The 24,888-nt window shown below is 35.7% G+C and overlaps 1 protein-coding gene across 1 annotated transcript; it reads left to right on the top strand.

Moving 5' to 3' along the window:
• The first annotated feature begins 1,266 nt into the window (after nt 1-1,266).
• On the top strand, nt 1,267-24,336 carry LOC120214508 (shikimate O-hydroxycinnamoyltransferase-like). Its single transcript, XM_039212396.1, has 2 exons — nt 1,267-1,786; nt 23,365-24,336. The coding sequence occupies exons 1-2, from the start codon at nt 1,376-1,378 to the stop codon at nt 24,250-24,252; spliced, it is 1,299 nt and encodes a 432-aa protein (XP_039068327.1). The 5' UTR covers nt 1,267-1,375; the 3' UTR covers nt 24,253-24,336.
• Nucleotides 24,337-24,888: the final 552 nt, after the last annotated feature.

Genomic DNA, 24,888 nt, shown 5'->3' with positions numbered 1-24,888 from the left:
TAATTAAAAAAATAACTTATATTATTAAATAAAATATTATATTAATTATTAAACATACAACTGTTGGTGGGTGGGTCTTTTTCTTTTCTTTTATTAGTTTAACTTAATATATACAATTATTAATAATAAAATATGTAATATTATTATATATAAAAAATAAATATAATCAAATACTCGGGTAATTAGGTATCGATAAAAATCTAATTTTATGATCCAAGTTCAATCCAGAAAATGTTGGATTAGGTAATTTCTTTTAAATAATTACTCAATTTTTTTAGTTGAAATCGATAGATCAACAAGTTAAATCAATCGGGTCAGATATTTTTCAATACGCTTAAATTGACGAGTGTTGTAAATGGGAGTTTCTGCACCACTCGATTCATGTGAGTACGTCGTTGGACAGTCTTAAAACACTCGTCCTCTGCTTGGTAGATGTTCTGCCACCTGTTCGTAGTATTTCCTTTTATAACTCAAAAAAATTAAAAAAAGAAAGAGGATAAGCTACAAATATAGTCACTCAATTGTAGGATACTTTTTAGTTTAATGACCCGATTATAAAAATATTACAAATTGATCAACGAAGTTATCGAGAGTTATAAAATAATCTATCGTGTTATCGAAACCGTTAGTTGTTCAGCCCCATTGCCAATTAAAAGAACAATATACCTTTTTGGGTAATGTACAGAAATAATCCCTCGACTATAAGGTGCTACTTTATTGAATCCATTGATTATTAAAAATTATAAAATGATCAATGATTGTATGACGTTAATTTGTTGATTTACCCCAACTATTCATATGTTTCAAACTTGTCCTCTTCCATTAAAAAATTAACAAAGTTGGACGTTAACCTGTTGAGCGAGATACAATAAAATCTGATCTTAAAATTGTTTGAGTTGTATTTTGTAGATCGACTCTATTACATGGTGTCATCGAGCCAATGCTTGAACAATTATGCCATCAAGCAAGTGCTTGAAAGCAACGAAAGTGCTAATAACCATCATTAAAATTATAATTTTATCATATCTTAGTCAATAGGTTATTCATCAGCTCAGACGACCATCATTTTTTAACAGAAAAAGATGAGTTTAGAACATATGAATACATGACTGATCATTTTATAACTTTTAATAGTCTGATAACTCAATAAAATAACACCCCATAGTCGAAGGATATTTTGTATATTTTACCTTACTTTTTTAAACTCGAAACCTATACCTCATTGAGAACACGTAGCCATTAGCCACACCATTCTCAAAGCGCAACTTGTTTAGTTTCTCTAGCCCATAATCCTATAAATGCTTCTTTCTTTCTCGTTGTCCAATAAAACAGTATTACTGAAAGTTTATGCAAGTTTTCAACTTGTGTGTCATAGATGGAGATTAGCATAAAGGAGTCTACGATTGTTAGGCCGGCCGGCGAAACTCCCCGGAGAAGTCTATGGAACTCCAACTTAGACATGGTGATTTCAAGGTACCATATCCCCACTGTGTACTACTATAAGCCTAATGATTCTTCTGATTTCTTTGATACTGGGAGGCTTAAGGAGGCTTTGAGCAAGATTCTTGTGTCATTTTATCCCGTTGCCGGAAGGTTGGGATTTGATGAAAATGGAAGACTTGAAATATTGTGCAATGCTCAAGGAGTATTGTTCGTGGAAGCTGAGACCAGTTCAGTCATGGATCATTTAGTAGGTAATTTTAGTGATGATTCTCAGGTTTTGAAATTAGTTCCTAAGGTCGACTATTCTGGGGGAATATCTTCGTATCCACTCATGGTATCACAGGTAATATTTTAAGAGTTTTTTTTTTTCTATAAAATAGATTACAATATCATAAAATTTTAGATGGGATGTAATTTATACGACTGAACTTTAAATTACTTTGATTATAATTTTGAATTTTGGTTTTAATTTAAGTTATACGACTAAACTATTAAATTTAAACAATATGATGACGTGAATGGATCTTTCAATTATTGTGATGACGTGGATAAAATGATATCATTTTGATGTTACTATTGATGCTCAAATTGATATTGTTTTATGCACTAATCTTTAAGAGTACCAATTTTGTCAATAAAATTTATAAAGGTATATTTTTAGGTATTGAATTTTTCAAGCTGTTGCTGGCAGTCAATTGTTGTCCATTACTTGTCTCTATTTATAATAAGATTGATATCAAAATGTTCGCATTTCAGTCCTCATTTTTTTCATTGAATTGGTTAACATAATGCTTATCACTATTTGTATTTTTGAACAAATACATTGAACCCCTCAAAATAAAAAATGTCCCCAAACCCCTAAAAATGGTAGATTTTTTTGTTTAATTCTATTGATTTTGAATAGGTTTAATGAAAACTCAATCTTAGGAGAAGAAAGATGAGTAAAATATAAATATTTTAATATTAATCTTGATGTGAATGGTAACTGAAGAAAGACAATGATTCATTGTCACCTATGGTTGGAAAAGTCCAATACTTACAAATGAATCGTTTAAAAGTTTAGTAATAAAATTAACACCCTCCTAAATTGTGATTGAAGACACTAGTTTTTTTTATTTCATTTGTTTTAATATTATTATTTGTTAACGAAAACGGGTAAAGAAAACAAAAGAACACGAGAATTTTACGAGGTTCGGCAATGTGCTTACGTCCTCGGTGCCTAGGCGGCGCTAGAAGTTTTTATTCAATGATATTTTAGGTCTAGGTTACATCTCTATTTATAATAGAAAACCCTGGTACATAATTACAAAATCAACCCTGTACCGTACCGCGGGGACTGCGCCCCCACACCCCCAACCCACATAATTCGTAACCCCACAACAAGACTTTTTATGAGCCATACATAACAAATCTCCACCTTGGCGAATATCCTGCCCCTTGGAAACTTCAATGTGGGTTGGGTTACCTTGATTCTTTAACAACTCGAAACATTCAACAAGTCCAAGCAATGCTTGAACTTGTCTGTCGTAACTGGCTTAGTGAACATATCAGCGGCATTTTCATCAGTATGTACCTTCTGAAACAAAACCTCTCCAGATGCAACCAACTCTCTGATCTTGTGGAACCTTACATCAATATGTTTAGTTCTAGCACGATACACCTGATTCTTAGCCAAGTGAATAGCACTTTGATTATCACAAAGCAACTGAACTCCACCTTGTTGAATACCCAACTCCTTCACTAAACCAGTAAGCCATAAAGCTTCTTTTGCAGCTTCAGCCGCTGCCATGTACTCAGCTTCAGTTGTAGATAGAGCCACAATAGATTGAACAGTAGACTTCCAACAAATAGGCCCTCCACCAAGAGTAAAGACATACCCTGTCGTAGATCTTCTATTATCCAAGTCACCTGCATAGTCTGAATCCACATATCCTACAACCAAAGGATTATCCCGCTGACTCCCAAAAACAATTCCATGTCCCACAGTACCCTTTAAGTACCGAAAGATCCACTTGACTACTTCCCAATGTTGCTTACCAGGTTTAGACATGTACTTACAAACTTGACTAACAGCATGAGCTAAATCAGGACGAGTACATACCATCGCATACATCAAGCAGCCAACAGCATTAGAATACGGAACCTTTGCCATATCTTCAGCTTCCTTATCTGTCTTGGGGTACTGTTCTGATGAGAGCTTAAAGTGATTCGCCAATGGAGTGCTACCTTTCTAGCATTTTCTCAACATAACCCCGTTGAGATAGCCGCAGTTTCCTTGAGTCTCTGTCCCTGCAAATTTCCATTCCAAGAATTTTCTTTGCAGCACCTAAATCTTTCATATCAAATTCCTGACTCAATAAAGTTTTCAAACCGATAACATCATCCATGTTCTTCGCAGCAATCAGCATATCATCAACATACAGTAATAGAAAAATAAAAGAACCATCATCAAGGCTCTTAACATAGACACAACAATCATACTCACATCGGTTGTAGCCAATCTTGATCATATAGGAGTCAAACCGTTTATACCACTGTCTCAGAGACTGTTTCAACCCGTACAAAGATTTCTTCAATCTGCAAACTAAATGCTCGTTTCCAGGTTGAGTGAAACCTTCAGGTTGCCGCATGTAGATCTGCTCCTCTAAATCACCATGCAAAAAGCAGTTTTAACATCCATCTGCTCTAAATGCAAATCCCAACTAGCCACCAATGCAAGTACTGCTCGGATTGAAGTGTGCCTGACCACAGGAGAAAAGATTTCATCATAATCAACTCCTTTCTGCTGTGAAAAACCCTTCGCTACCAAACGAGCCTTGAACTTCTCCCCCTCTTTTTCTGTTACTACTGGTTTCTTCTTATACACCCATTTGCAACCAATCGGCTTCTTACCCTCAGGAAGGGGAACTAACTCCCATGTGCGATTGTGATTCAAAGACTCCATCTCCTCAACCATGGCTGCCATCCACTTGTCGTTTTCCTGACTAGTAACGGCATCATGAAAAGTAACCGGATCATCACTGCTAACAATAAGTGCAAAAGATACCAAGTCTTCAAAACCCAATCTGTTCGGAGGCTTTATATTCGCCCGTCTCACCCTGTCTCTGGCGAGACTATAATCCTGCAAATCATCCGTAGTGGAACCACCAGAAGTCGGTTGAGAAGTTTCTGGTTTCTCAACTGGAAACTGCTCGAAATCCACCACTGTCGTGTCTTGCTTCTGCTGCAACATGGATTGTTCATCAAAAACGACATCTCTACTAATCACAACTTTCTTCGCAACTGGATCCCAGAACTTGAATCCTTTGACACCTTTCTTGTAACCCATAAAAATGCACTCCTTCGATTTTGCATCAAGTTTGGATCTCTCATCAGTAGGTACATGCACATAAGCAAGACAACCAAAAATCCGTAAGTTATCAAAACTAACATCATGACCAGTCCATACCTCTTCTGCAACTTTCCCAGCCAGCGATGCCCTTGGCGATCTGTTGATAAGGTAACACGCCATGTTAACAGCCTCAGCCCAGAAGTGTTTGGGAAGCCCCGCATTCAACCGCAAACATCTGGCTCTTTCATTCAACGACCTATTCATTCGTTCCGCAACACCATTCTGTTGTGGTGTCTTGCGCACTGTAAAATGCCTCTGAATCCCATGCTCCTTACAGAATTGTAGGAACTGTGAATCTGTGTACTCCGTACCATTGTCAGACCGCAAACACTTGATTTTTCGTCCTGTTTGGTTTTCTACCTCAGCTTTCCACAGCTTGAACTTCTCAAAAACTTCAGATTTATGTTTCAAAAAATACACCCAAACTTTCCGTGAAAAATCATCAATAAAAGTAACATAGTACCTAGATCCACCCAAAGACGATGTCGTGGAAGGCCCCCATACATCAGAATGCACATAATCAAGAATCCCTTGAGTTGTGTGCTTCGCAGTCTTGAAACGGACTTTAGTCTGTTTACCAAGAACACAATACTTGCAAAAGTCGAGCTTACAGCTTTTGACACCATGCAACAAGTTTCTCTTGTGTAATTCTGCCATACCACGTTCACTAAGATGAGCAAGGCGCATATGCCACAATTTTGTCGTATCATCACAGGACTCAACAGAGTGAACTCCACCTGCAACGGTACTCCCTAACAATCTGTAGATATTCCCTGCAGTCATCTTGCCTTTCATCACAGTCAATGCTCCTTTAACAATCTGAATGGTTTCCCTATCCTCGTCAGCCTTAGGGATAAAACCATTCTTGTGCAAAGTGCCCAAGGAAATCAAATTTTTCTTCAAGTCTGGGATATGTCGAACACCACTCAACGTCCGAACGGAGCCATCGTGCATCTTAATTCTGACATCACCAATACCAACAATATTGCAACATCGATCATCACCCAAATAAACCGAACCAGAATTAACCGGCCTGTATGTCGAAAACCATTCCCTATTTGGCGTGATGTGATAAGAACATCCAGAATCAAGAATCCAAGCATCCGTCAATTGTGTCGTTGAAATAGAAAGCATATCACCCTCACTGCAATCAGAATTATCATCCTCGACCACGTTCACAGACTTGGATGAGCCATCACGCTTCTCATCTGTCTGCGTTTTCAACTTCGGACAGTCTCGCTTCATATGTCCCGCCTCCTTGCACTTGTAACAGTGAATCGTCTTCTTATCCCTGGATTTGGATCTGGAATTCCGCTTCCCGGACCCTGCCTTCTCTGGCTTCCGTCCACGATCTCGATTACCCTTGACATATAAGCTATCGGCTTGAGAGCTTTCCCCTGCATTCTGCTTCCGCTGGTTGTGAGCCAACAAGGCTGCAGTAATCTCCTCAACATTGATAGTCTCTTTCCCATATGTAAGAGTAGTCACCATGTGTTCGTAAGAGGGAGGCAACGAACACAACAGAATCATCGCTCTGTCTTCATCCTCAATTTTCACATCAAGCCGAGCCAGATCAGAAACGATTTGATTGAAGACATTCACGTGTTGCGCCAAATCGTGATCGTCCTGCATCTTCAGCCCATACAGCCGTTGCTTCAGATACAGTTTTGTCGTTAAGGATTTGGACAAAAACTGACTTTCCAACTTCCTCCAAATTTCGTCTGGAGACGATAGATGCATGACGTGATACATGACCTCGTCCGCCAAGCATAATCGTATGGTTCCTGCCGCTCGCTGCTGCAATTCTTCCCAATCTTCCTCATCCATCGACGCCGGCTTTGTAGATCGCAAAGCCTTCAAGATCCCTTGCTGCGCCAATAGATCCTTCACCCTCGTTTGCCATAATCCGAAGTTACCCTGACCATCGAATTTCGCGACTTCGAATTTTGCTCCTGAGCTCTGATACCAATTGTTGACGAAAACGGGTAAAGAAAACAAAAGAACACGAGAATTTTACGAGGTTCGGCAATGTGCTTACGTCCTCGGTGCCTAGGCGGCGCTAGAAGTTTTTATTCAATGATATTTTAGGTCTAGGTTACATCTCTATTTATAATAGAAAACCCTGGTACATAATTACAAAATCAACCCTGTACCGTACCGCGGGGGCTGCGCCCCCACACCCCCAACCCACATAATTCGTAACCCCACAACAAGACTTTTTATGAGCCATACATAAAATTATTATTATTATATTATATTATTATTATTAAATAAATAATTATTATTATTACAAACAGGCCAAGTCCGGCCCAACCCAGACGAGCCCAGTTACAAGAGACCAAACCCAAACCCAGATGGCCCAACAGTGACCCTAAACCCATCTAGGGTTTGTATCATCACCAGTAGTCTCCTCCACCTCAACCATTGGATCTGGTAAGATCCAACGGTCCAGAAGCTTCCAGAGGAAACCCTAGGGTATCACAACCCTAGGGCCACGTCCCAGCCGCCGCTGCTTCCAGAAGACCCCAGCTGTCGCCTCCAGATGTTTTCAGCCGCCCCACGTCGACATTCCAGCTGCCGCCGCCCTCAAAGAAGCCTCCAAAAGTGCCACTGAGCCATCCACGTTGCTACCCTATGGTGAGTCACCACCATAGTTCGGTGACTCACTGAGGGCCATTCCATTACCCGGTCCGATGAACGTCTCGACAAGGCTATAAAGCCTCGGTTCGCCTGAAAACAAAGGAGGAGAGCAAGAACAGAGAAAAAAAGGAAAAAAAAAACAGAAAGCAAACCACAAAACAAAAAGAGAAGAGTGAGAGAAACTTACCGGGGAGGACAACACCTCGATCGGAGTCACCACCGGCCTCCAAGCGTCACCAAAAACCTTCGAAAACCGAAGGTATTTTCCTAGATTTGCTCCGATCGGGAGCTATTTAAGAGAAAGGAACACCGGAACCATCATTAGGACGGTCCGATCTATGTTTTGGTATAAAAATAAAATTTTCCGGCCACCAGATGTGGTGGCCGGCGGTGGGGATTACGGCGGCAGACGGCTGCCGATGACCGGCTTCCCTCTGGTGAGGGAAGCTAGAGAGAAGCGAGAGAGAATTCTCTTCTCTCTCAGTTAGAGAGAGAAGAGAAAGAAGAGAAATGGAAACGCTGGCCCTTCGGGCCAGCTGGAAGGGGAGTATATACCCCTTCCCAAACGATGTCGTTTTGGAAAGGGGTATATCCGTAATTTCACTTTTGGCCAAACCCTTTCCGCAGCCATCTTAGTTTTGTAACATTCCATTTTAGTCACTGAAATCAAATTCTAAATGTTTTAATTTGGTCTTCTAATTTTGTTTACTTTATAATTTAATCACTAATATGTTTATATAAAATATTTTAGATAAAATACGGATTTAGTCCTTTAATTTTAATAATTAATATTTTAATCCCGAGTACATATTTTTAATTTATTTTAATCTGATATTCGAATTTAATATAATTTTATTTTAGTCACCAAATTAATAAATGGATAAAATAACATGTTTAATATCTGTAATTTTAAATAATTAATTACGAATTAGGTATTTAATTCTATTAAGTTATAATTTAGTCACTAATTTCAATTTTTATAAGTTTTATTTATTTTAAATATATAGTTTTAATTTTGTTCATTATATGTTAATTTTATATGTTTACTTTTAATTATTATTACTATTATTATTATTATTATTATTTAGCCATAAATATATATATTTATAATATTTATTTTATTTATTAAAATCTTATTTAATTACTTTTAACTTATTTTAATCTTGTTTTAATATTTATTTATTTTTCAATATTAAGAAAGGGCATTCTTAAAACAACTGGATGTCCATTTTCTAATATTTTTAAATAAATAAATATCCTATTTTATAAATTATATATTAATTGTTTTAATTATTTATTTATTTTTTAATATCGAGGAAAAAAAGCTGTCTTAAGGCACCTAGAAGTCATTTTTTGATATTTCTAAATAAATAAATATTTTATTTATAAATATATAAATTAATATATATTTTTCATAATTATAATTTTAAAATAATAGGATTATAAATTAAATATATTTTGAATTTTGAATTTATAATAATAAGAGACAATTTATAATTAAAAAGTACCAATTTTAGGTGTTGTAGGGGTGCTAATCCTTCCCTAAACGTAACCGACCACGAATCCCTTTTTATTATTAAAAAGAATGAATTTTTGGTTAAAACGCAGATCAGTTTATCTTTTAATCGATGTTTTCTTAAAAACTCTTTTAAAAGATGATTTTTAGGTATTCGGCCTACCTAACCCAAAAGGCCGATGGCGACTCCCAAAATTTTTTATAAAAATCATAATCATTAATTTATTCACATCACTTTTCCCGTCAAGTAAAAATTCGTGCCTGGATGAAAACTGGTTACGACAGCTTGGCGACTCTGCTGGGGATACCGTCAAACTTTAAAATTAATTATAAATTTTCTCTATTAATTAGAAATTAAAAATTCATTTATTTAATTTTTAATTCTTTCTTTCAAATTTTTTATTACTTATTATTTTTATATTATTTTATTAATATATTTTTTATTTTATTAATGTATTAATTATTTTATTTGTCTGTTAGAGGTTTGAACATTTCTCCTCACACACAACACTTGAATTAACATAAAGCTCTATAATTGAGTTTGTCCCTTTTAAGTGGGAGTGAAAGCGACGTCTTCGTGAGAATTTATTCTCCGTGTCAGACCTAGCAAGTAACTTTCGGGGTTCATATGCTCTATGTCTTCGTGAGAATTTATTCTCCGTGTCAGTCATAGAGAAATGTATCCCCTCGAATTGAACTCGATCCGCTTAAGTCTGTAATGGACTAGGATTGAGGGTTTGACAGCCCAAGGGGGCATCAACAAGGACAATTTGAGTACCTTTACTCCTAGAACTGAAAACCTGCATATAATAAACCCTAGAAAATCTCCCGATCTGAAACCATGCCGAAATTTTGTCAGTAGGTATACAAAAAGGAGAAGTAAGCTCTAGCTTTTAATTTATTTTATTTCCTTTTCCTGAATAAATGCATACGAACTAGAAATCATGCGGTTAGGTTAAATTTTCCAAACAAAGCATGGAACTAGAAAGCATGAGGTTAAGATTTATACCTTGATAGATAGATTTTTTTTTCATTAGTTGGTACTAACTATTCTATTTTTTCTTATTTTTTCATGCATGTTACATTGCTCTAATCTGTTCATATTGATTTCTTTTGTTTGCATTGCATGATCATGGCATAATCAAAAGGTGTTGACTTGAAAGATTGTTCATCAAATTGGAAAGAAATCGTAAATGGACAAAAAGTTTTATGATCAAACAAAATATGATGCGGCCAAGGAAAGACATCCTGAGGAAACTCCGAGGATGGAAGCGAGCAATGCACACAGAGATCCTGTTATATTAATACCAAAAATATTACACAAAGATCCTACCAGATTGATACCAAAAGCAGTTTATGGTAAGAACATCAGTAAGGGCATTCAGAGTAGTGAAGGTTTTTATGAAGCTCAAGCATGTTATTTGAAGGACTTGAACGACCAAAATAAGAAATTGAGCACAGAAATGAAAACCATGCATGAAGATTTTCAGAAGATCGGTCAAACCTTTCAAAATGCTGGCCTAGGAAGTACCCCAGAAGAATGGATAAAAGGGGTCACCAAGCTGAAAAAGAGCTGCAACATATATGAGGATCTTGTTCAAGAACTTCTTGGACAGAAAGGTTCTCTTACAAGGGAAAATGAGCAACTCCGAGAAATAACACAGAAGATGAAAGAGAATGTCATGGAAGAAGTTGCAGTTCAGACAAGCAATATGGTTCTTAAATGATAGATTTAGTTGACTTTACAAGGAGATGAAGTAGATTGAAAACTCAATGGAAGCTAACTGGGCTTTGGAGAAGTTAGAAGTGAAAGATATCCCTATATGTAAAGTTTTGTTTGATGTATCAAAACTTTTGTGTTCAATGAAATCTGTTCTAAGATGATAACTCTTGAGTAAACACCTTTTCATACATGCATTTGCATTTTGCATTTTTCATTGTGCATTTATACTTTTATATTTGCTTTTGCATTATACAATTTGCATTTTTATTGTTACATTCACATATTTACATTTACATTTGCATTTACATTTGCATTTGCATTTTTTTACGTTTATATTTACATTTTCATTCTTACATAATTACATTTTATTTTAAACTATTTTTCATGCATTTAATCATGACAACGTGGAATAATTCGTGGAGAATTCCATGACAGAATTTTTGAAATCAAAGTGGAGCTAACTTGGTCTTCCTAAAGAAGGATAATAGCCATGAATGAGATTTTAGCAAGGGTTGGTAGAATTGAGAAATTGCAAGAGCAACTTATCAAGACTCAACAAGAAATGACTGATCATGCAAAAAAGTTTCAGGATGATTCAAAAGAGCAAATGACCAAGCTGATGAACCTGATGAATGTTGTGATACATGGAGAGAAACCCTTAGAGGATCCTGTTGTGAAAGATTTGAATAGGATTATGAATAATGTAGATGATACAATGGAAACAAATAACTAGAACTTTGCCAAGGGATGTGGAAATTCGATAAATCTCCAAAAATTGGGTATGACCCCAGAAGATGAGACAAAGATCAAATTGAAGAGAAACATAGAAGAAATTTCAGTACCTTTGAAGAAAGCTAAACAAAACAAACATCTAGATCGTAAGTCACAAGGTCTTCAAGAAAGCAAAGAAAATAATTGTAATGTGACAGTGATGTCAGGGGAAATTCTACCCAAGTTTCCTTCAGTTTTATGCAGCAAGTTATATCCTGAGTTACTCAAAGCCCATCTTATTGGCCCATGTCAGGCTAAGCCTTTGTTGCCTCCTTACCCGAGATGGTATAATGAGAAAGTCTTTTGTGAATATCATGCTGGAATCCGAGGACACTCCATCGAGAATTGTGGTAACTTCAAAAGACAAGTTCAAGACCTTTTGGTTCATAAAATCATAAGAGTGGATGTTAACAGTCAATCCATTTTGATCAAACAACTGGGATTCAAACCCCCAAAATGAAATTAACACGGTCAAGGCAAATGAAGATCATACAGCAGAAGATATTGAAAAGAAAAAAGGCAAAATTAAGGAATATGAAGTATGTATGACAGATTCAACTCCTGATACTTCTCTGATACTAAAGAATGAAAAAGAAATGAAAAGAGAGGTAATTCGAGATTGGCCCACCAGTTTAAGAATGAATGGGAAAAATGTAACTCTGAAAAAACCTTAAACATTTGTATCAGATGTTCTGAGGACAAGTGAAACAGTGGGCAATATAAAGAGTCTAGTGAATACTACTCCAATCACATCTGCAAGATGCATTCAGAATCAGAACAAAAACTTTCATCACCAAAGGAAGCTATTCTGAATATAAAATTGAGCCCAATTTCCACTCGGTGAAGAAGAAGATGATGATAGAGACTGATCAGGAAGAAGCAAAGATTTGTGCATTTGAGAGTTTATCCAAAGAATTTGACACAAAAGATGATCAAGAAATGGGGGGCAAATGAGGACAAAAAACCTTAGTCCTATTACACACCTAACATTATAATGAGGCATGATAGATAAACAAGTGGAAGTTGATATCTACCACTGTAGTACCTTTCTACATTCAACATCTTGTTTGAACTTGTTTTTTGTTCCCTTTCTCCGCCCTTTGTGTAATAAATAAATTTGTGTTACTTTTATGTTTATGAGCAAGGAATCAAGTTTTAACCTTGAGATTCTTAAGTATCAAGTAGATTAAATATTCTTTTAATTTTTCAAGAGTTATAGATCTTTGGCAAGTGGTAAAATTATATCTTCCATATCCAATGCCAATTACTCAACCCTTACCAAAACCAAATCCTGACACTACATTTATCTGAGACTCTGAAGTAATGTCTCCACCTGTTTTTGAGACACCTACTTCAGATGTTTACTTTTTCGGGTAGAGTTGATCGATTCATTATACTACCTTCTACCATATATACGACTTCAAAAGTCACACATTTGTCCTTCCAAACACAAAACCACCATAAACCAAATAACCTCAAAAGAACCAAACTTTCAATTATCCGTGAATCTTCCTGCAAGAGGAGACGAGATGAGGCATTATGGACCAGCTTATCGAAGATAATTTCGAGTGATTGGAGCATACTCAGAGAAGAAAAAATGATTGATTTAAATAAATATATCATGCATTAATTACATTTTTTTTCATGTAAATGAAAGTTAATCTTGAATATTCATTCCCCTGGAGATACCTCTTTTTACAAAGATTTCTATGTATGAGATGACTAACTTCGCGCACAGATCAAGCACGCCAACTCAGTGTCATATCACCCAAAGATGAATGGGGCATTTGCAGGAGCAAATAAGAACATTAAGAGGATCATTACAAAGACCACTGAAGCTTACAAGGATTGGAAAGAGAAGCTACCTTTTGCCTTATATGCATATTGAATTACTGTGCGAACATTTATTAGGGTAACACCTTATTGTTTAGTCTATGGGATAGAAGCAGTATTACCAATTGAAGTTGAGATCCCATTATTTTGTATCCTAAAGGAGGACAAATTGGAGAATACTGAATGAATCTAAGCTCGATTTAATCAATTAAACCTTATTGATGAGAATCAATTGAAAGCTATATACCATGAACAAATGCATTAGAAATGGACAATAAAATACATCCAAGAGAATTCCAAGAGGATGATCTAGTGCTGAAAAAGATTTTGCCTATACATAAAGATTTCCGGGGGAAATGGATACCTAATTGGGAAGGGTCATACGTTGTAAAGAAGGCCTTTTTCCGGAGAAACGTTGATCTTGGCAAAAATGGATGAGAAAGTTCTGAGAAACCAAATAAACTTAGATTCTGTCAAGAAATATTATACTTGAAAAAGAAAAAAGGACAAAAAGGAAAAAGAGGTATTCAAAGCAATTGAAGTCTTATACTCATCCAGCAAAGAAAGAAAAAAGAAAAATCCAGCAAAGTAAGAAAAAAAGAAAAAAAGATGAAAAAGAAAAAATGAAAAAAAAGAAAAAAAAAGGAAAAAGAAAAAGGGGAGAAATTGAATCAAGATGGGTGACTCCAGGGAGCCTCAAGTTACAAGATGGATCAAGTACAATTAATTCAGATATTCATATTCAACAAGAAGAGCAAGAAATGATGAAGATATGACAAAATGGAAATGAATCCAAAATTTGGCATTTTAGAGGGATCCAGATGATGGAAAAGTTCCCAACAAGGCAGATCCATGTCAAGCAAAGCAAGAAGGCATCTAAAGAGAATATCTTCATATTTCATTCCGCCTCTCAAGATTGATTTTTATTTGTAAAAATTGGTTTTTAAAATCTTTAATGCATGATATGAAAAATGATAAAAGGAGGGTTCAAGATATAAATTTTTAAATAACATCTTAGGACCAAAGGAGGATTCGAGTTGAAAACCTGAAAAGGCGGCTCGAATATTGAATGGTGCAACAACAACATAAGAGACGATCTTAAGCTCTTAATGAAGCACCACACATCTCAAAAAATGTTCCTGAGATTCTGGAAACGAGAAGCATCTCTACAAGATGAGCATAACAACCATTTCTTCAAGTTAGTGGAAGCCCGAAGCGACATACTGAACCAACTTAAAAGAATCTACTTTACCAGAATCCACTTACACCTTAAATCAGTCAATAGTTTTGACACTTGCCATAGGACTATGATTTTTGAATGATTTAAAAGTGTAGTTGATTTATTGGATATTCATTAAACTTATTGCTTATGATTTGATTATATTGTGAACCTGAAAGGGGTAATACTTTGCAAAATTCTTTCATTCTTCAATAAAGAAAGGAGAAAAAACATTTTCAAACAGGACAGTCTCAAATGAGGAAGGTCTTTGAAGCAATTGTTGCTTATTCTACCTATGTTGTAGAAAAAGAATGAATGAGACCAGAATAATGAAGCACTTCACATTTTTGAAGGCAAGTGGTCCAAGAAGACAGAAAGTCTGGAGAATTGAACTTATGACACTCCCCTATGACATTATTTGAGGTCATCAAGAAAGATTATCGTTTAGGGCGATAAGCATCACCAGACAGATTATTTTCCCCAACCATCAATTCATGTTCTTTAGAAGATTACATCATAGAGCCATGAACAAGTCACTACATGCACTTTGGTTATACCGTGATGCTGGCTCAAGTCTTGATACATCATTGCTACTTCTTCCATGCTGATCAATTTCCTTGATAAGATGATATCCATTATGTCCTTCAGAAGAATGTTGAATTTGAATTTGAGGACTTATGGTATAAAATAAGACATTAGAACAGAATCTACCCTTATAGGCCTTTTATATAGGGTAACATTGGTTACAGGATTCCAAAAAGTTGAAGATGACCAGTTTTACTGTCAATTAAACCTTTCCATGATTCGAAAAGAGTGGGATATATTCGAGCAGCAGAAGAGATAGTTGTCTTAGCAATCATTACAAGAAAATGCACCAACAAAAATCTTCAAGCCCATCACAATGATGTTTATTTCTTCCAGTAAGGTTGTTACACTGGATGCTATCGGTAACAAGGTCAAATTCGACAAATCTACTCATCAATTGCTCCAACCGATGATCATTCAGTTCTTGCTCATCTGTTTTCAAAAGTAAGTCAAGACAGTAGAAGGCGACCTTTGCATCACTGATCCCAGAAAAAAGACAGGACATTGATACCACCATGGAACATGTCTCTATACAGATCCTCGTGTATGGTTTTTAGGGAAACCTAGAAGCATTTCCACCTCATCAGGTTCAAGTGGAACAATTTTATTCCTTCCAACCCATACCAGATTCCATTTTCAGCACTCATCAAGAATATACTTCTGGACAATCGAAGGTGGCTCATTGTCATAAGCTTCAAGAGCCTTACAGATCCTTTCTGTCAATTTGGCACTTCCTGTACATGTTTATAAACAGTTCAACTTTGTTCCTGGATCCCAGGAAGGCCATCATTTCTTTGTTAATGGAAAAATATCATGTATAGTACATGGAGAAAACAAGATTCGAAAGATGCTCATAGTAGAAATAAGGAGACCCAATAGCATCTTCTGGAAGTGTTCTTTGAGTTATCTGATCTGGTTTGGTATGAACCCCCAAAACCAATCATTAGATTTGAAAGATGAATTTGTTCATAGTAGAAATAAGGAGCCCCAATAGCATCTTCTGGAAGTATTCTTTGAGTTATCGGATCTGGATCGGTAGGAACCCCAGAACCAATCATTGGAATTGAAAGATGAACTGCATGATCGTCTTCATTAAGAAGCTTCTTGTCAAGCTTCCTCTGCTTCTTCCTTTTCAAAAATCATAGCCCAAGTTTCGCCTTTGCTTGTAATTGGGATCATTGCATAATGACTTCCTATTTTCTACCATAAGAAGTGCGTCAGTAGCCTTAGCCATTTGATCATCACATATAAAATCTACCAATTCTGCAATTAATGAATCTGGACCACATCTCTCCATGGCTATTGAAGCCTCAGCCTCTGAGAATCTCATTTTTGTCAAGTATAATAGTTTACTCTCCTCATCAGAATCAGAATTCATGATTTCCTCGATATCAGAAGAACTATCAATATCTGTGAAATCATCATAAAAGATCGCTTCATAATCAGATGAGTTGTTATCAGAATCAACATGTTACATGGGTGCGGATTTTTGATGAGCTTGTACCATTGTATATGTAGTCTTGCCATTGCATCAGATTACTGTTCGCGTAAATTGGTTTCTCTCCCACAGAAAAGTATATTTCAGAGATGGCCTTCACTGAAAGATGATAAGCCACTGTGTCAGCCTGGAACGGATTACCAAGCTATTTTTACTACTCTGTCTGATTAAATCCCTCCATATACAGAAAATGGTCACTTCATTCAAAAGAGGCACATATCTCAGACGTTTCTATCAAAATGATTGATTGTTTCTTAAGTCTGTGACAACGTGAAGAGAATTCCTCCAGTTACTTGACAACACTGCTGTTTAGTGACACCATAATGAGAGCATTCAAGATAAACAGATTTGGGGCACGAATAAATCCACATGTACCCATAACAATGCATTGTCAAAATTGGACCTCATAGGGATCATGAGATTCAAGTCAAACAGACATTGAAAATAAACCAGAATTAGAATGTTGGGGGCATTTTGAAGGTCCAAGTCAGACAGATCCATGTGGGACATCTTGAGGGCCAATTTCAACCAATATGAATATTTGGGCATTTTTGAAGGCTCATCTCAACAAGAAGTAACGATTGAGCACACTTTTAACATATGTATCAGCAGAATATTAGGGCATCTCGAAAGCTCACTTCAGACAGATCCATGTGGGGCATTTTGAAGGCTCAGATTAACAAGAAGCAAATGTTGGGGCATGCTGAAAACCCTTTTCAATCAGAATCAGAAATGTTGAAATATTCTGAATATTTATCAGCAAAATGTTGGGGCATGCTGAAAGCCCATTTCAATCAGAATTAGGATTATTGATGCATTTTTGAATATTTGTATTAGCAAATGCTGGGCATGCTGAAGGCCCACATCATCATTTGTCAAGATCATTGACTTGAACAAATATTTCCAATGAGACAGAAATGTATGAAGAATGAAAATGGTGAAACAATGACAGTGAAGTTGACTATACATAATTGCTTCGTTCATCAGGCAGTTACATTATGATCATGCTGTTAAACAAATATCTACTCAGCAAGTATGGTTTTAAATTCTCAATCTTCTTAACCATGTGTCACATGACAACGTATTCTTTGTTAATCTACATCATGGTTGCATGAATAAAAATGATCCCCAGGAGACTACTCGATCCAGAGTTCAGTTCCTCAAGATCTCAGCTTTGAATTTTGCATTCTTTGTATCAGTGATAATTGAAAATATTTCTTTGAGGTTCTTGGCAGTTAGTTTCAACCATATTATTGGGATTATAAAGCTGTTTTTCACATCAGTTTTTGTTTACTTGATGACATTGAAAAGGGAGACTCGACTCTCACTTATATTACTGTTATTCCCGTTGTTATTGGGATCATCATTGCTAGCCAGGGTGAACTGAGTTTTCATCTATTTTGGTTTTATCATGGGTGTTTCATCCCCAGCGGCAAGAATTCCATGAACCTCTTTCTGTACATAGCCCCTATAGTTGATGTGTTTCTAATTCCTACAACGCTCATTACAGAAGAAAACGTGATCAATATCACACTTGCCCTTGCCCGAGATGATATCGAGATCAGTTGGTATCTTTTATTCAACTCGACACTAGCATATATCGTGAATTTGACCAACTTTTTGGTCATACTAACATCTCACTTGTATCCCTACGAGTGTTCTCAAGTGATCTTGTGATATCATACAAAAAACTTTGAACACTAGGCAAAGAGATTCAATAATTGAGAAATCTGAGCAGAAGCCACAGAAAAGGATGAATGTGTTGTCAAATGCTTTACGAACATTTGAGCTGAAACCACATGAGATGAAGAATGTGTTGTCAAAATGTTTTACGAACTAGTTATTCTGATGTTGAACCAATGTTGTGATCATATGGTTTCCATTTTTGATCCAAGATAAAGTTTGTCTTCTTCAACTTCAAGATTATAAGTTGAAATATGATGAAGATCTCTTTCCGCAGAAGGATAGCTGAAATTTTAACAACAAGAAACTAGTGGAGCCAACTAAGGTTGAACGACAGGTTGTTGTTAAGCATCTCAGCATGATATGATCCAAGTTGCCTTGTTCAAGAACCATTTAAATGTGGGGACATGAAAGGAATTGAGATAAATTCTCCTTATGATGTGTTTCAAGAGTCAAATCAGAACAGACTCTACTCCCCTAATTAATCCCCACTGAGTTAGACATATCTACATCTACACTCTTCAAAGATGATAGATTCTCTTTTCAAAGATGATATATTCTCTTTTTAAAGATGATAGATTCTCTTTTCAAAGATGAAAGCTTTATGGGATTTCTACACAAGTCCAAGCAAATAAAGTTGGTTTTATCCAAGACAAAATGGGGCATTAGGGTCATAATTTTGACTACGGCAAGAGTTCCATAAATGAAACATGTCCTCTGAGACTTTCATGAAGCAAAGAAGATGCAAAGATATAAGTTGATCAGATAATTCTGCAGAAATGCAAGCTTGATAGCATAAGTTGCTACACTGATATCCAGAGTTAACATTGGCAATAAATAATGAAGTGAAGGAAGACCAAGTTAACCATTTTGAAGTCAAATAAAGATTGCATCAACATTCATGCATTCATAAGAACATCGTTTACACAATAGATAATGGATTACATTAATACATCTGAGTGCATTCAAACATGAAGTTTTACAGATCTTCGGAAGAACAAGAAGATTTATTGTAAAAAATACCTTACACGAAGAAGGTATTCAAAACCACAAATACAGGAATCACGCAAACATCTGAAGAATAGATGAACGTAATCCGCAAGAGTGAGCATTATCTTGAGATTGGGGCATGTTACCCAATCAACATGTTATTTGAAAAATAATGAGAAAACGGTTTTCATAGTTTCTCATTCAATCTTTTCTAAAAATGAAATTGTTGAATAGTAAGAAGACGATTTTCATAGTTTCTTACTTAGTAAACTATTTCTCACATCTGTAAGTCCTACAGTGCATGATGTTTCCAAAAAGCCTTCGGGAGCTTTTTGATGTTTTCAAAACCTTCGGGTCAGCTGTAAGCCCTACAGTGCAGAATGTTTTTTCTTAAAACATTTCCAGGTAGAGTTCATAATGAGAAGAACTCATCTGAAGAAGGAAGAAGAAGTTCATAATGAGAAGAGCGTATTCAACCTTTTGCTCAAATCCATCACTCGATAGATTAGCTTTTCCAGAGATAGTTCATAATGAGAAGAACTCATCTGAAGAAGGAAGAAGAAGTTCATAATGAGAAGAATTTGTTCAACCTTTTGTTTGAATTCATCATTCGATGGATCATCATTACCAGGTAGAGTTCATAATGAGAAGAACTCATCTGAAGAAGGAAGAAGAAGTTCATAATGAGAAGAGCTTGTTCAACCTTTTGCTCAAATCCATCACTCGATGGATCAGCTTTTCCAGAGATAGTTCATAATGAGAAGAACTCATCTGAAGAAGGAAGAAGAAGATCATAATGAGAAGAATTTGTTCAACCTTTTGTTTGAATTCATCATTCAATGGATCATCATTACCAGGTAGAGTTCATAATGAGAAGAACTCATCTGAAGAAGGAAGAAGAAGTTCATATTGAGAAGAACTTGTTCAACTTTTCACTTGAATTCATCATTCGATGGATCAACATTTCTGAAAGAGTTCATAATGAGAAGAACTCATCTGAAGAAGGAAGAAGAAGTTTATAATGAGAAGAGCTTGTTCAACTTTTCGCTTGAATTCATCATTCAATGGATCAGCATTACCAGGCCGAGTTCATAATGAGAAGAACTCATCTGAAGAAGGAAGAAGAAGTTCATAATGAGAAGAACTTGTTCAACTTTTCGCTTGAATTTATCATTCGATGGACCAGCATTGCCAGGGCGAGTTCATAATAAGAAGAACTCATCTGAAGAAAGAAGAAGAAATTCATAATGAGAAGAACTTGTTGCTCAAATTCATCACTCGATGGATCAACTTTTCCAGAGAGAGTTCATAATGAGAAGAATTCATCTGAGGAAGGAAGAAGAAGTTCATAATGAGAAGAACTTGTTCAATCTTTTGCATGATTCTATCATAGAAGGAGATAGATCAGCATCAACATTTCCAGATTACATCACAGAAGGAGATGAATTGTCATCCCCAGCGAAAGAGTTCATAATGAGAAGAACTTGTTAACTTTTTGCTAAATTACATTACAAAAGGAGACAAATTATCATCCCCAGTGGAAAAGTTCATAATGAGAAGAACTAATCCCAAAGAAGATTTTGTTCAACATTACCATCTTAATCAAGTGAAGTCAAATGAAAAAAAAACACTTATTGTCCTTTAGTCTTTGTCTTATTCTTGTTAACACAAGAATGAACAAAGAGGGGCAGCTGAAGACACTAGTTTTTTATTTCATTTTTTTTAATATTATTATTATTATATTATATTATTATTATTAAAATAATAATTATTATTATTACAAACAAGCCAAGTCCGGCCCAACCCAGACGAGCCCAGTTACAAGAGACCAAACCTAAACCCAGATGGCCCAACAGTAACCCTAAACCCATCTAGGGTTTGTATCATCACCAGCAGTCGCCTCCACCTCAACCGTTGGATCTGGTAAGATCCAACGGTTCAGAAGCTTCCAGAGGAAACCCTAGGGTATCACAACCCTAGGGCCACGTCCCAGCCGCCGCTGCTTCCAGAAGACCCCAGCTGTCGCCTCCAGATGTTTTCAGCCGCCCCACGTCGATGTTCCAGCTGCTGCCGCCCTCAAAGAAGCCTCCAGAAGTTCCACTGAGCCATCCACGTTGCTACCCTATGGTGAGTCACCACCATAGTTCGGTTACTCACTGAGGGTCATTCCATTACTCGGTCCGATGAACGTCTCGACAAGGCTATAAAGCCTCGGTTCGCCTGAAAACAGAGGAGGAGAGCAAGAACAGAGAAAAAAAAGGGGGGAAAAAAAACAAAAAGCAAACCATAAAACAAAAAGAGAAGAGCGAGAGAAACTTACCGGGGAGGACAACACCTCGATCGGAGTCACCGCCGGCCTCCAAGCGTCACCAAAAACCTTCGAAAACTGAAGGTATTTTCCTAGATTTGCTCCGATCAGGAGCTATTTAAGAGAAAGGAACACCGGAACCGTCATTAGGAAGGTCCGATCTACGTTTTGGTATAAAAATAAAATTTTCCGGCCACCGGATGCGGTGGCCGGCGGTGGGGATTACGGCGGTAGATGGCTGCCGGCCGATGACCGGCTTCCCTCTGGTGAGGGAAGCTAGAGAGAAGCGAGACTCAGTTAGAGAGAAGAGAAAGAAGAGAAATGGAAACGCTGGCCCTTTGGGCCAGCTGGAAGGGGAGTATATGCCCCTTCCCAAACGATGTCGTTTTGGAAAGGGGTATATCCATAATTTCACTTTTAGCCAAACCCTTTCCGCAACCATTTTAGTTTTGTAACATTCCATTTTAGTCACTGAAATCAAATTCTAAATATTTTAATTTGGTCTTCTAATTTTGTTTACTTTATAATTTAATCACTAATATGTTTATATAAATATTTTAGATAAAATACAGATTTAGTCCTTTAATTTTAATAATTAATATTTTAATCCCGAGTACATATTTTTAATTTATTTTAATCTGATATTCGAATTTAATATAATTTTATTTTAGTCACCAAATTAATAAATGGATAAAATAACATGTTTAATCCATGTAATTTTAAATAATTAATTACGAATTAGGTATTTAATTCTATTAAGTTATAATTTAGTCACTAATTTCAATTTTTATAAGTTTTATTTATTTTAAATATATAGTTTTAATTTTGTTCATTATATGTTAATTTTATATGTTTACTTTTAATTATTATTACTATTATTATTATTATTATTTAGCCATAAATATATATATTTATAATATTTATTTTATTTATTAAAATCTTATTTAATTACTTTTAACTTATTTTAATCTTGTTTAAATATTTATTTATTTTTCAATATTAAGAAAGGCAGTCTTAAAACAACTGGATGTCCATTTTATAATATTTTTAAATAAATAAATATCCTATTTTATAAATTATATATTAATTGTTTTAATTAATTATTTATTTTTTAATATCGAGGAAAAAAGCTGTCTTAAGGCACCTAGAAGTCCTTTTCTGATATTTCTAAATAAATAAATATTTTATTTATAAATATATAAATTAATATATATTTTTCATAATTATAATTTTAAAATAATAGGATTATAAATTAAATATATTTTGAATTTTTAATTTCTAATAATAAGAGACAATTTATAATTAAAAGTACCAATTTTGGGCGTTATAGGGGTGCTAATCCTTCCCTAAATGTAACCGACCACGAACCCCTTTTTATTATTAAAAAGAATGAATTTTTGGTTAAAACACATATCAGTTTATCTTTTAATCGATGTTTTCTTAAAAACTCTTTTAAAAGATGATTTTTTAGGTATTCGACCTACGTAACCCAAAAGGCCGATGGCGACTCCCAAAATATTTTTTTAAAAAAAAAATCAAAATCTTTAATTTATTCACATCACTTTTTCCGCCAAGTAAAAATTCGTGCGCAGACGAAAACCGGTTACGACAGTGATGTGTAAAATAATGTCGTTTTTAGCATCAATAATTACACTAAAATGATGTTGTTCTGTCCATGTTATCACACTGTTTGAATTTTAACGGTTCAATAATATAATTGAAGTAATTTTTCATTATTGATTTATGGTCGGTATATTTTACTAGGTAACCAAGTTCAAATGCGGTGGAGTTTGCCTTGGAGTTGCTTTGCAACATACCTTAGGAGACGGCACATCGGATCTTCATTTCATCAATAGTTGGGCTGACACTGCAAGGGGATTATCACCTGCAATCTCCCCCTTCATCGATCGGACTCTTCTTCGTGCTCGAGATCCACCAATGCCTAAATTCCACCATGTCGAATATGATCCATCTCCATCAATGAACTCTCCATCAGATGATCTCAAGGCCTCCATTGTCTCAACCTTTAAGCTCACAGCTGATCAATTGAATACCCTGAAAGCCAAAGCAAATTCAACAGATGCAAACGGTGGTGTAAAACATAGTAATTTCAACATCTTGGCTGCACATATATGGCGTTGTGTAAGTAAAGCAAGGGGTCTCTCAGATGATCAACCCACCAAGCTGCACATTCCTGTTGATGGTCGATCTAGAATAAATCCTCCTCTCCCACAAGGCTACTTTGGCCATGTGATCTTTCTAGCTGCACTGATTGCCGAAGCCGGTGATCTCAGAACCGAATCATTCGCCGATACCATGAAAAGGATCCATGGACGATTAAAAGAGATCAATGATGAGTATCTGAGATCAGCCATTGATTACATTGAAGAAGTTTCTGACTTAAACACTTTGGTTAGAGGACCCCATACATTCCGATGCCCAAACCTTGCTGTTAATCCATGGATATGGTTGCCTATATATGATGCGAATTTTGGATGGGGTCGCCCCATTTATATGGGACCGGCAAATGTCGTACAGGAAGGCAAAATATTCATAATACCAAGTCCAAGTAATGACGGGACCTTATCACTGGTAACTCGCCTAGAAACTTCTCACATGAAACTCTTTGGGAAACTTCTTTATGAATTTTAGTAGCTAATAGCTATGCTATTTTTCGCATTTGGGGATTGTTATGATTGTTATGGTATGCACAATATATTGGTTGCTTTAGTAAGTTTGGTGATTTCATTTGGTAGAGGGCTAATTTTATTCAACTTCAAGAGCTATATTAGAGTCCTTATCTAGGACTCGTATCAATATCATTAAAAGATGTATCGATATTTATATGAGAATATCAATATTAGGGATAATTTATCAAACTTCGATCTTATTTTTAATAGAATGAGTATCGCTATCTTAAGACCAGTACATTGGGAAAATGCTGTTATAAATACCAAAATAAGTCCTGATGTTTAGAAAATAAGTCTGGTATCGATATCACTATCCCGGTATCGATATCACTATCCCGGTATCAATACCAGAGGAATAACATTGATACCCTATGAACATTATATCGATACTTCATCATCAAAAACTAGACTTTTGCTTTCAAATGAATAATATCGATATCAATTCATCTGGTATCGATACCCAAACCTAAAACGACCTATTTCATACGAGAAATTCACATAAACTCGCCTCAAACAATTAATTAAGGTCCTATGATGATATTTACTATGAAAATCAGGTGAGGTCATAATACATCATTTTTATGCATTTATAATGTTT

Source organism: Hibiscus syriacus, unplaced genomic scaffold (assembly GCF_006381635.1).
Source record: "Hibiscus syriacus cultivar Baekdansim isolate YM2019G1 unplaced genomic scaffold, ASM638163v2 tig00110065_pilon, whole genome shotgun sequence".
In the NCBI taxonomy this organism is placed as follows: domain Eukaryota; kingdom Viridiplantae; phylum Streptophyta; class Magnoliopsida; order Malvales; family Malvaceae; genus Hibiscus; species Hibiscus syriacus.
This window is presented reverse-complemented; position numbering and strand designations above follow the sequence as displayed.

Bases quoted from the DNA above. Each gene is read 5' to 3' on its own strand.
- LOC120214508 (XM_039212396.1), top strand. From the start codon at position 1,376: ATGGAGATTAGCATAAAGGAGTCTACGATTGTTAGGCCGGCCGGCGAA. The intron at 1,787-23,364 runs GTAATATTTTAA...ATATTTTACTAG, and splicing joins ATCCACTCATGGTATCACAG to GTAACCAAGTTCAAATGCGG.